The sequence below is a fragment of the Erpetoichthys calabaricus genome, chromosome 10, assembly GCF_900747795.2.
Source record: "Erpetoichthys calabaricus chromosome 10, fErpCal1.3, whole genome shotgun sequence".
NCBI lineage: Eukaryota > Metazoa > Chordata > Cladistia > Polypteriformes > Polypteridae > Erpetoichthys > Erpetoichthys calabaricus.
The window spans coordinates 167,280,800-167,293,378 of record NC_041403.2 but is presented as its reverse complement, the minus strand read 5'-3'; the positions used below and the strand labels follow the sequence as shown (position 1 = coordinate 167,293,378).

Sequence of the window (12,579 nt, the reverse complement as noted above, 5' to 3'; positions counted from 1 at the left end):
AATGAGACCAAGGTGGTCCAGTCCCAGTGGTGCCCCATCACCTTCTGGTACCTGGTGGGCTTAAGTCAAAGAGAAGCCATCAAAATGGAATTCTTTGCAGCTTGGCTTGGCCATCTGAGATGCCAGCTTGTGTATTCTGATGACTCATCATCTTAAGGGGGCTCCCTGTAGTGCTTTTATCGCCCTCTAGTGGTGAGTAGCAGCCCACTCTGATTGTGCTCTTCTGGTGGGAGCTTTGAAAGACGGTGTGTTGTACCAGAGGGTCCCCGTTGCTAAAGCATTGAGGGGGACAGACCACATGAGCTGTTGAGCAATGTATCTGATGGATGCTTCTGGGGGTCCGCCTCCAATTATCTCATTTTAGAAAGCATGAGAACCTTAAACTTGGTTGGCATTCAATTGTAACTGGTGACGTATCATCGCTAACCACCTCCTGATAAACTTCAGTTGGGGGATCCTTAAGCTGATGCAGAGGCACTGGCTGGACCTCATTTGAATTGAGGGTATTGGGCTGTGACTCGGAAAGGCGCTATATAACACATCAATTGTGCCCACTGTGATGCCAATGCCAACCCACCTAAGCTGCCTGTTCAGCTTCTCCTCCCACTGAACTAGCATATTTACTGCACCCATCCCATAATAACCTTGCTGTTCTAACCATCCACCCCCCCCCCCCCAACTGACTCTTCTTTGCCCCTTGCTGCTATGACTCAATATAGTGCCCTTACTTTCCCCTTTTTTTAGCCCACCACGCCTGTAGGCGCTGCTGCTGCTTGATTGATGCCACCCTGTCTGGAGAGGTTTGTTATTTTTTGTGTTAGAAACCACAAACCTTCAGAGTTTGCCATTTTGCAAAGTCCATCTGTACAGCACAAGCTGACCGGAACACAGGTACCCCCCCCCCCCCCCCCCCCCCCCCCCCCCCCAAGACATTCAGGCAACCAAACTCACCCCCCCCCGCCCGTAAAGTTCAATTGGGGGTCCTTAATGGCCCACTCCTCTGCTCCTGCAGTGCTGTCTGAACTGCTCTAGGAAATGTCATTTGAAATTGGTGTTGTAGCCGGAGACTTTGAAAGGTGCTATATAACATATCAACTTGCCCGTTTGATGCTAGAGCTAGCCAACAGCTATCTTGCACTGACTGTTCTAGTCCATCCCCCCAACTGTGCTGATCAGAGGGTCCCACCATCTCCATTTTCTAATAGCTACAAAAAAAAAAGGTTTTCGGGTTCTAGGGCCCAGGATTTCTCACCCTGATAGCTAATTTTGTGACATTCAAGACCCTCCTCGAAGATGGCCTTTCATTAAGACCCCCCACCTCCTCCCTAACCGGCCATTTCCCTTGTGTCTGACCCACCGCTCCGGTGACCCCCGCCTGTCAGTTGACAAAGTCCAAGCAAACAGGCGCCTTAAACAAACAGGGCTGCCCCCCTCCCACGCAGACTGGTCACGTGTTTACAGACCCCTGACCCCGACTGACACAACAAACAAACAGGCGATCATGACGTCAAGTCGGGCTAAATGACAAGGCGCTATACTGTACTCGTTTGGTGGAGCAGACCTATGAAGACACGCGTGTCACACACACCTCGTTTGGCCGGAATGACCCGCTATGAAGGCGCTATATTGAGAATTTAAGAAACCCCCATTACGCTCTCCCAAGCCTTTACTTCTTAGAGGGAGCACTGCTAAGGCGCTATACACAGTCATGTCCACGTGAAGACCCCTACACACAAACTGGCCATGTGTGATGCGAGTGGGCCTTTAACGCGCTATATAAATTGAGAGCTGAAGCCCCCTAAGCAGGTCTACGATTATGAAGGGCTTGCTCGCTGTTAAGGCGCTTTATACTAACAAGCTGAACATCCCTGCAGCTAAGGCTCCTTGAAGGGCACTACACACAAACTGGCATCTGTTCCACTGTAGGTCATTTAGTGTATGCGGGTTCACTAACAAGGCGCTATATACTAATGAACTGACTATCCCCCCCCCGCATTGGTCCGGCTGTATGAAGAGCGCTATACACAGTAGCCCCTCTAAGTATCACACACACAGATGACCAACCGCAAAGACGCTATACGCTAACGAGCAGACCCCCCCCCCAAACATCAAACTCTAAAAGGCGCTATACTCAGACTCGATGTCTTCTCTTCCGCTTTACGCATCAACACCATAAAGGCGCTATAGACCAGCAGAGTCCATAGCCACCATCAAGTTGGCTAAAGTTAGCTGCACGCAGCGCTGTTCTCGGGGTGCAGGTCCACTGTAAAGGCGCTATAAACTAGTCGAGTCCATAACGAGTCCATAACCCCCGTCCTGTTGCCTGCAAGCCGTTATACAGGATATACTAATGCATTTTATTAATATAGCGCCTTTCCCTTACTCAAAGCGCTTAGGCTGGATGTCGTCCCTTTCACTTTACGCAAACAAAACAAAGGCGCTATAAACTAGCGGAGTCCATGACCCCTCAATCTGCCCGAACGGCGCTATACGTGGACTTGTCATCTCTTCGGTTACACTCAAGTCACAAAATCACGACAAAGGCGCCATAAACTGGCGGAGTTAATAACGCCTCGAAGGGCGCTATATTTGTTTCAGCGTTCAAGGCCATTTTCAGTGTGCGGTCACCTATAATGTCGCTATATTCCCCCGTCGGGTTGTCCGGAGGGCGATATACGACGCTCAAGAACACTCTATTTAAGCGGGTCCACTGGTATGGCGCTATACACCGACGGGCTGAATCTCCCCTTCTGCATTAGGCTGTCCGAGAGGCGCTATACAAACTTTTAGCGAAGCGTGTTAAAGGCGCTATACAGAGACTGGCATGGACGCTGCCCCCTCTCCCTCCCCCTCCGGGGCCGGACTCGCTCGTGTTTGCCGAGCACCTTGCGGCCGGGCGGCTCCTCCTTCGAGCTCAGAAGCTGGAAGATGGCGCGGCGCGTCGGTGGCTGTGCCACGTCCCTCTGCCGCGGAGCGACCTCGCTGCTCGTGCCGCCGTTGCTGCTGCTGCTCCTCGCCTACGCCGGACCCAGCGCCGCCGGTCTCTACGGCCCCACGGACCAGATCGTCATCCTGCAGGCAGACAACGTGCGCGCCCTGATCCTCAACGCGTCGAGCGCCTGGCTCGTCGAGTTCTACGCGTCCTGGTGCGGCCACTGCCAGCGCTTCGCCCCGCTATGGAAGGAGCTGGCCATGGATATCCGAGGTGCGTGCGGCCGCCGCCGTTAGCCGACTTGTGCAGGACTCTTGGGCCGCCTTCCACTTGTTGAGCCGCTTCGGCTTCAAATTGCGGGCTGAGCAGCGTGCACTCGTCACAACACTTCTGGTGGTCTTCACCAGGTGGTCCGCAACTTTATGCGGTGCCGCCGGTCACTCGTGTTTTGGCCATAGGTCGGAGGAGGGTGGGATTTGCTGTCCCGTTTGTGAGCTGCACACCAGTTTTGACTTTTGTCATCTGTTGTAATCCAGTTGTTCTTTTCCTTTCTTCCCACCTTATCGGCCAGTTTGGTCCTCTGAGTGGAGCTCTACACCCATTGCGTGTTCTGTGTGGCGTCCCCTTGTAGAGCTGCGCACCGCTTGTGTGATCTGCTTTTCTTCCTCAGATGTGAGATGTAAGTCAGTTATGTGCCCCCCAAGTCTGCAGACCACCTGCATGTTTTTTGTCACTTCACACTACAGGTCGCCCTTGTTTGTGGTGTTTTTGTCCGCCTGTTGTAACCCCAGTGCCTGTTTTGTGTAGCGGCAGTTGTGCTTTCTGACCCCTGGTGGGCTTTGCTTTTTGCACACATGTAAGTTAGTTGTGTTTTGTTCCTTTTATTTTTTTTACCCTTGCAGACCACTTGTGTGTTTTGATTTCTTTCTATGCTGCAGACCACTGCGATCGCACTGGAGCTCCAAGTCATTTGTGTGTTTTGTGTTCTCCTTTCCCTTCAGACCTGTGCGCCCCTCTGTTCTTTTGTGCAGGCCACTTGTGTGTTTTATGTTTTAATTTCCACACAAACCTGTAGGCCACCGTTTGACCGGCTGCTCCAGTCCTGTAGACCCTCTTGGCAGGACGCAGCGCTGGCCAGTTTGTTCTTTTTAAAGGCAGTTGGGGGTTTTGTTTCCACACAGAGCTGCAGACCACATGTCCGTGTTTTCTTTTTTTGGCTGTTTTGCCCATTGAGGCGTTTGCTCGTTTGTGATTTTCTGTGGCTTTTTCTTTTGGGGGCTGCAGACCACTTCTGCACTTTTCTTGTATTTCCTCCATGGACCAGTCATTTGGTTTCCTTGAGTAGGCCACTGGTGTGTTTTTTTGTGTGTTTTGTATTTCCACATCTTCTTGGACTGGTGGGCCACTTCTCTGATTTTTGGGGTGTGGAGCTGCAGGCCAGTTTTTTGGAAGGCTTGACCCTGCCGCCCAGTTTTTCATTAGTTGTTTGTTTCCAATGGACTTGCAGGCCAGTTGTGTTTTTGCCTCATGGAGTTGTAATCGCTTGCTAGTTTTGTGTAACTTCACCCTGAAGGCACCTTGCTTGTTTTTGTATTCCTATAGTCCCCTTGGACAGGTAGGCAGGTGGTGTGGAGGTGCAGGTCACTTGTGTTTCAGTTGCTGAGCTGCAGGTCAGCTGCTTATTCTGTGTGACGTTACCTGGCAGGTCACTTGCCCATCATGGCTGTGGTGTTCTGGTGGAGCTGCAGGTCACTTGTGTGTTTTTTGTGTAACTTCACCTTGTAGTTCAGTTACGTTTGAGTTTTGTTCTCTTTTTCTTCTTCATGCAGTTGCAGGTCACCTCTGCCTTTTCTTTTGTGGTTTCCTTGAAGGTCACCTGTGTGATTTTATTTATTGTTAGGTCAGTTGTGGGTTCTGCAGCTGGAGCTGTAAGTCCCTTGTCGGTTTTCTGTGCCTTTATCTCCGGCTGTTACTGCAGGCCCTTTGTGTCTTCTGTCTTTGGGTGTCCCCACAGACCCCCAGGCCGCTGCGGACGTTTTCTTATGGAGCTGCAGGCCAGTTTTGTCCATGGAGCCGTCTGTTGTACTTTTACCCCGTGAGGTTGCAGCCCACTTGTGTGTTTCCTGTTGTTGTTGGTTCTCCTTGGACCTTCTTTGATTTTGTGTAACTTCACACCATTGGACGGCTTTGTGTGTCTTCATATCATAAAGCTGCAGGGCTGTTGTGTGTTTTTGTATTTCAGCTCTGCCTCAGTGTCCGTGTAGGTGTTGTTGTTCGGTTTATGAAGCTGCTGGTCACTCGTGCGTCTTTTGTGTTTCCGTTCCTCCATGGACCTCATCTGTGTCGTTGATGTGAAGCGGCAGGCCAGTGGCTTACTGTGTGCAGCTTCATCCTGCAGGCCATTTACAGTTTTGGGGGCCGTTGTGTGTTCTGAATTTCAGTTTCCTCGTGTGGCTTTTCCCCCTGTGGTCCTCGTCTAGACGTCCCTGTTTTGTTTTCTCGTGCATATTCTGATGAGGTTTCTCCATTGAATTGTTGGCCACTGCTGCAGAGCTTCAGCTTTTTCAGCCGCAGGCCATTTGCGTGTTTTGGATTGTAGTTTTCTGTTTTCCATTGATGTCGTTTTGCTGATCTCATGGAGCTGCAGGCCGCTGTTGTCTTTTGTGTTTCTGCTGTGGTTTTTCTCGTTTACGTCATGAAGCTTCACGCCACTGCCAGGCCGCTCGTCCCTTTTTCTATTTTAGTTTCCCAGGTCACTTCTTGTCCAGCCCAGCTCAGTGCAGGGTCCACACAGACCCCCTCGGCTCACTGTGCCCTGTCACTGGTCTGTCAGGTGGCTCCACGCCTCTCTCCACTGTTCTTCCTGCCCATGGCACACATTCCTCTCCTTCATGAGGCATTTCACATGAGGCTGGGGTGGGGGGCACGTCCAGCCACATTGGAGTCTCTGTCATCACACCAGTATGGTGGTCAGCTGCTGGCCCTCCTCGCAGACTCCCAGATCTGTAAACTTTAAGGTGAGGTGATGCCAGGCTAGACATGGGTGGTATGGGTGGCACAGCCTCTGACATTTCTATCCCTCAGGTGTTGGCACAAAGCTTCACTTAAAGCACAAGGCCCCTTCAGGCACAGACCTCGCACGGCTGGTGACACCGAGTTCACACCCATCTGACATTTCATGATTTGCATCAGCAAGTCCCTTGTTTGTGTGTGCCAGTATTATGGGATGGCAGCTGTGTTGTAGAGAGGATTCCTCCTGCCGTGTGTCCACAGTGTTGTACAACAGCCTGACTTCCACCACACAATATCAGGCAGTGCGGTGACACCACAGGGTCAAGTCACCGCAGATGTAAGTGAGCTGGTGCCCTGGCATGGCTGACCCCAGAGACACACTTGAGTGCACTCATGGCATGCATTGCATTCCCAGCCAGACCGAGGGGTGGGCAGTGGGCCCCACGTGACAATAAATGAGCCTGTAAAACTGCAAGTGCAGGGCGAGCTGAAGGGTGCCCCCCGCAGACAGGATGTTCATGTGAGAGGCACAGGACTCGGGTAATTAGAGCAAAGGTGCCACCCCGTTATTACATTTAGATGTGGCACTGTGGCCTCACATCTGGTCCTACAAGTCTGTGTGTCAGCCTGTCCTCTTGGGCACAGGTTTGATTGAGTAGGTGACCCTGTACCTGAGGGTAATTTTGGCAGGGAGGGGTAACACATGATGGAGGTCAGGCTATTCTCTGCTGCTCGCTGGCATGGCTGCCCACTCCCCAAGCCCCCCGATCCACAAACTGCTGACATTCTTGCTTGTTGTTCCCTGCTGACCTTGGAGGTGCATGTGTGGTGGTCTCTTTGAAGGTCTGGTTCTGATGCAGTAGGACACCGAAAGGCACTTCATTATCACAGGTAAGAGAAGTGCAAATCATCGCTAGAGGGCCTGGATTGGGGGGCTTACAAACCAAACGTTTTGGAAAATTAAACGTCATAGTGAGGCTGTAGGGTCAGTTCTAATGTAGCGCCTCTCAGTGCAAAACAAGAGTGCCACCAATTTCACACAACTGTTTTCAGGCTTGACGTTTGTCCTTATATGGGGGCTTGAAGATTGAATTCACCTGACACTTATTGTAGCTTTCATTTCTACAGTATACGTATAACGACTTTCAACATGAGGTTCACCGTACCTCACCACCCCCCCCCCCCCCCAAGGTGGCATTGCCTAGAGTGGCGCAGGTGGTACGCCTGCCTCATTGACTTTACTGTTTTTGTTTTTCTTTCATGACATGACAAATGCCCTCTGCTTTCTAGACACTAGTGAGACCACCCTGAAGGAATGGGCAGACAGACCTCTAGTCAGGACCACCCTTCACCTAGCTGTCAACATGCTGGCCTCATCTCGACTGACCCTCTGCGTTTCTTCTTTCAGAATGGAAACCTGCAATCAATCTGGCAGCAATCAACTGTGCTGATATCACCAACCGGTTCACATGTGCCAATTTTGAGGTGGACGGATACCCAACTCTGAAGGTACCAGCCTGCATTTCAAGTTAAGACTTTCATTTTCAAGTTAGTGGCACCCCCTGCAGGGCAGGTACATCTGACACATGCAACAACAACAACAACAACAACATTTATTTATATAGCACATTTTCATACAAAAAGTAGCTCAAAGTGCTTTACATAATGAAGAAAAGAAGAATAAAAGACAAATAAGAAATTAAAATAAGACAACATTAGTTATTGTCCATGCAGTGGTTCATGGATTGGAATGTGGTCCTATGTCATTGAAAAAGGTACAAAATACAGGAGGGTCCAGAGGTGTGTGACCCCTTAAATAAATCCATGAGCAGCTGGAAAGTGAAAATGATTAGGGGACCCTTTAACACCCAACAACTTTTTAGTGTTATAATTCACTCAATGCCCATTACTGACTTTGAGAGAAAAACAATTAAAGCAGAGCACAGAAAAGCTCATTGGGGGTGCTCGCATGCTGGGTGGGGCTAGATGGTTGAGTGGCAACTATGTGGGTGGGGCTAGATGCTGGAGTGGAGGCCCAGGGCAGGGTTTGATGCTTGAATGGCAGTATGTTGGGCATGGGTACCTTAATATTCCTGAAAGAATGAACTTAATTTGTCCCCAGGGGGAAATTGGGCTTTTTACTGATCCACTTTAAATAGATAAGTAGTAAGTAAATAAGTAAATAAATAAATACACACACTTTGGTCTGAACACACACCAGATCCCCCAACCCTTTTTCCAAAGCCATACTGGTTGCTAGATAACTGGCAACTCCAAACTGGCCCAGTGTACCGGTGAGTGGGCCCTTACCCTGCCCAGGGTTATTTCCTACCTTGCGCCCAGTGCTGCCAGTCCCAATGGCCCTGTAATGGTTTAAGTGAGTTGAAGATGTAATACAATAAGGTTTGATGTCATTTGTGGCAGTGCTTTGTAAAATGGTTGGCACTGGGTAGCCCTAGTGATCAAGGTATTGCACTGCACATATTCAAACACTGCATCACCCAGACCATGTCATGGTCTTCATGGCTTTGAATTCTCTTTTTTGGACAGTCTTACTTTGTTTTTGGAGTTATTCACACCATCATTGTCATTGTTCCAGCGTTGCTGTTTTGTGTTCTGTTTATTTGACGGTTGCCACCATTTTGTGGCTGCATCAGCTGATCGTCAAGTGAAGGATACAGAATGATAATGACGGAGAAATGCCTGTGGACGGGGATGGAGGCGGTGGGTCTGGCTGTAACTTTTGGGGCTAGAATCTTGATCTTGACTGAAAGTTCTTGACCTGCAACATGCTGGAAATTCAAAAGATTTCAGGTTGTGGCAACCTTGCCCAACTGACCTATGACTGTGGGTTTATTATGGCAAAGTGATGGGCAAATGAAGGAAGTGATATGGATTCAGGGTAACATCTGCTGACCGTTAAGCAAATCTCAGAAGCTGATGATGTAGTGAACAACACCATAATAGGAAGAAGAATAGGAGCAGCACCATCAAGGGTAGGATGGAAACTGCAGGAACGACAAATACAGAGAAAGGAATGCGAGGTCGACATGATTCACTAGTATTAATAGAAATTACTTAAAAAACGTTAAAAAAAAAAAAAATCAACAACAATAAAGAGGAACATGCACAGAAGCCAAGGAGAAAATCCTGGCTATAACATAGCAGGGAATCTGTCAAGGACTAAACGCCACTCTGGTCACACAGCCACCTTCTGCCTGTTCCTACCCAAGATGTGCCATTATTTCTCTTTTGCCATCTCTTTGCCCAGTTCATGTCTTCTTGCTCTTGTTGTATTGATTGCTATGTAATTCTCCTTATGGCTAGAATTCTGGGTGGAGAATGAAGGGCTTTTACTGAGAGCCTGCTGTGTTCTGACACCGCAAATGGTTTCTTTTTTCTTTTACAGTTCTTCCCGGCCTATTCACCGCCTGACTCAGTGGGAGAACCAGTCAAAGGCAAGTGCTTGAATTCATGCGCCCCCTGCTGGCCCTTAGAAGCACAGCACACTGGTCATTCAGCACCTCTGCTTATGCAAGTGAAAAAATGAACGTGGGGGGGGTGGGGGCAGAGGCAGTTTACTTCACCTTTCAATCAATAGAATTGCATTATGCAAAGCAGCACCGACCGCCTTTTGATTCCATTACATTCCGATTATATGAATTTCCTGAAATCGCATAATGTAATAAAGAGGGACTTCAATGATGTAATGAAGCTACTAATGCACAGACATTTCCTCACCTTTGTACATCCAAACTGCAAGTTGCTGACTACATCAAAATGGCAGCAGTTTCTCCTCGCCTAAGCTGCTGAGGGACAGTGGACTGGCCAGCGTCCATTAGAATGGCCAGTAGGTATAAACGGTAACGGGCGTTAGTGGGATCACTTGGTGAATCTGACAGCGTCGGGTTTCTCTTGTTCTTGGAACAACATCCACATTGTCATTACAGCGTCAACCAGTCAGCTTTAAAGTTAGCAGGAATTGCACGAAAAGGCACACAAAGCGCATTAAGATTAAAGGCTATTCCCTTGTCACAAGCTTGGTTTGCTGTCAATTTTACTCTAATGCATACCTTTTTGCAGCACATTGACTGCACCAGCCATAAATCATTCACTGCCTCTCTCAAGCTGGATCTGAATCATAAATGAGAATTGTGCACCTCATTGTTGGGTTATCTGGCTTGAAATGAACTTGTGAATGAGGCGTATGATTCTCATTCATTTACTCTCTAATTAAATGATTACCAGAGAACAAGGACCATGATTCTCGTTGATTTGAACCTTAAACTGAATAATAACAATTCATTACTAATAATTCTTTGCATTTACAGTATATAGTGCTTTTCTCACTACTCAGAGGGCTCAGCAATTGCAGGTTAAGGGCCCAACAGAGCAGAGTCCCTTTTGGCATTTACGGGATTCGAACCAGCAACCTTCTGATTGCCAGTGCAGATCCCTAGCCTCAGAGCCACCACAATTACCAAAGAATGAGGCATACAATTCTCATTCATTTGACTAATAACCTGAAGCTGCAAACGAGGTGCACAATTCTTGTTCATTTGATTCACAAATTGAATCATTACCTGAGAATGAGGCACACTGTTTTTATTCATTTAATACTCAAACTGAATCATTCGCCACAAACAGGTTATACAGACTTCTTTCATTTGATTCTCATACTAAATCAATACCCAAGAAGAAGGCACACAGTTTTCATTTATTTGATACTCCGAGTCACTCCCCATGATCAAGTCACATGATTCTCATTCATTTGATTCTCTAAACTTAATCTTATTACCCATGAACCAGTCACTCAATTCTTCACTTATGACTCCCGAAGCAGTGTCTCATTTTAATTAATAACGCCTTTATATTTAAAGATTACTTACTAAAGGATTTAGAACAGATTTAGAACACAAAGATATAGATATAGATATAAAATGCTAATGTCTGTCATACAATTACTAAAAGGACTAGGAGATTGAGTTTGGTCTTAAGCTTATGACCTGATGTTCAGGAGATTCAAATAAATGTAGGTAATGGCAACCTGGTGGGCAGAAATGTTTACTGTAATTAAAGCACTATCCCTGCAAGCCCATCTATTGATAATCCCCCAGGACACGGTACATGTGTATTCAGAGTTCATAATCAAGTGTAAGTTTTTATGTTTGTAAGCCACTGGCAGAAAGTTTATTGTTGGTTATATCTACCCCTTTGAAGCATTTATTTTAGTACTGTAGGTGTGCGTGTCATTAGTATTAAAATAATACAAAGCACCCACAATATTAATTAAACTCATAGTACTACATGCAGTAAATACAATAAAGACACAACAAAACCAACAACAGAATTAACTGCACAGGATGACAAATAATATGAGACAGATAATAAATGTGAACCGGGGTTATTACCTCAGCTCAGCCATGACAATGGGGTTACTTGACGTTTGTCCCTTTAAGGGTTCAGACACGTTGCGGTGTTCCCTGCTTTTTCAGTAGTTTCCACAGAACAACAGTCAGTTGTGGCATATTCCCCCGAGGCAGCCTATGGCTAAGTGAGCACACGTGAGGAGGACATTTGCTTACTGCAGGGAGGTCAGAATACCAGAAGGATGGGAGGTTAGAAGTGAGCTCTGGACTGCATTAACTGCAGGCACAAGGGTGTTGCTTGGCCTCCGATTTGTTACACCTACCCCTCTGGGTCCATCTCGAACAAGTGCAGGTCATCCGGAATAAATTAGGAGTTTATAAATTATCTGGACACCCTGCCTAAAAGCGTCAGGAGTGCTATTGTTGAAAACATGACAGGACTCTGCATTGGCCTTCCACAGGGCAGCAGTAAATGAAGTGGGAGAACACGTAGCAAAGGGGGGCTCAGAGAGTCTGGCATTTATACAAGACATAGTGTTTCACTTTAGGTCAGAGGTCACCTCCCAAGTGACATCAGGTTGTCATGACTCTAATACATTTGATTTTGTTTGTTGTTTTTTTTTTGCTTTACAGCTGCAAAACGGGTGCAGAGCCTGAGGCAGACGATCATCACGTTACTGGAGAAACATGGAGAGTCATGGCCTCCTGCCTGCCCACCTCTTGAGCCTATCAGGTAAGTCACTGGGGCTTGTTTTCAGGAAACTAGTGTTGTGATATACAGGGCTCTGAAAACTCAAAACGAGGTCTCAAACTCAAAGGTCAGGCCTTCATGCCCAACACAGGCTTGAAAACACCAAGAAGGCCTCACCAGCACAAGGTGGCCTGGCTCCCAAAACACAAGAAGCAGGATTTGTGGCCTGCACAGAAGGTTTAGGATTATAGTAAGTCCTCCATAGCCACAGATTCTGCTCCCACTGATTAGCTTATCCACTATTAGAAAAGTGTAACCCATTTGATGACACCCACAGAATAACTGTGCCTATATGTGTTTAAGGTTCTTGTAATGGGATGCAGAATGGGGTGGACATTAGGGGGTTGTATTCATGGCCATGCCCTCTGAGAGGCCTCTCTCACAGCAGAAATAACAGGCCCATGATGCTCTTAAATGTCTGGGGTTGTATTCACTTCACTGGATATAGCAATGTGTGTCTACCCGACGCCAAGAGGTGTGTCAAAGCTGTTGAACTCCATTCTTGATGGGTACTA

At 47.6% G+C, this 12,579-nt stretch overlaps 1 protein-coding gene across 1 annotated transcript in view; it reads left to right on the top strand.

Annotated features, from left to right (window-relative positions):
• The first annotated feature begins 2,895 nt into the window (after positions 1-2,895).
• The window catches only part of qsox1 (quiescin Q6 sulfhydryl oxidase 1), an 82,563-nt gene continuing 72,879 nt past the window's right edge, over positions 2,896-12,579 (top strand). Inside the window, exons 1-4 of the mRNA XM_028812418.2 lie at positions 2,896-3,205; positions 7,353-7,453; positions 9,354-9,402; positions 11,947-12,046. Coding sequence (XP_028668251.1) covers positions 2,929-3,205; positions 7,353-7,453; positions 9,354-9,402; positions 11,947-12,046 — 527 coding nt within the window. The 5' untranslated portion in view covers positions 2,896-2,928. The remainder of the gene's footprint in view (positions 3,206-7,352; positions 7,454-9,353; positions 9,403-11,946; positions 12,047-12,579) is intronic.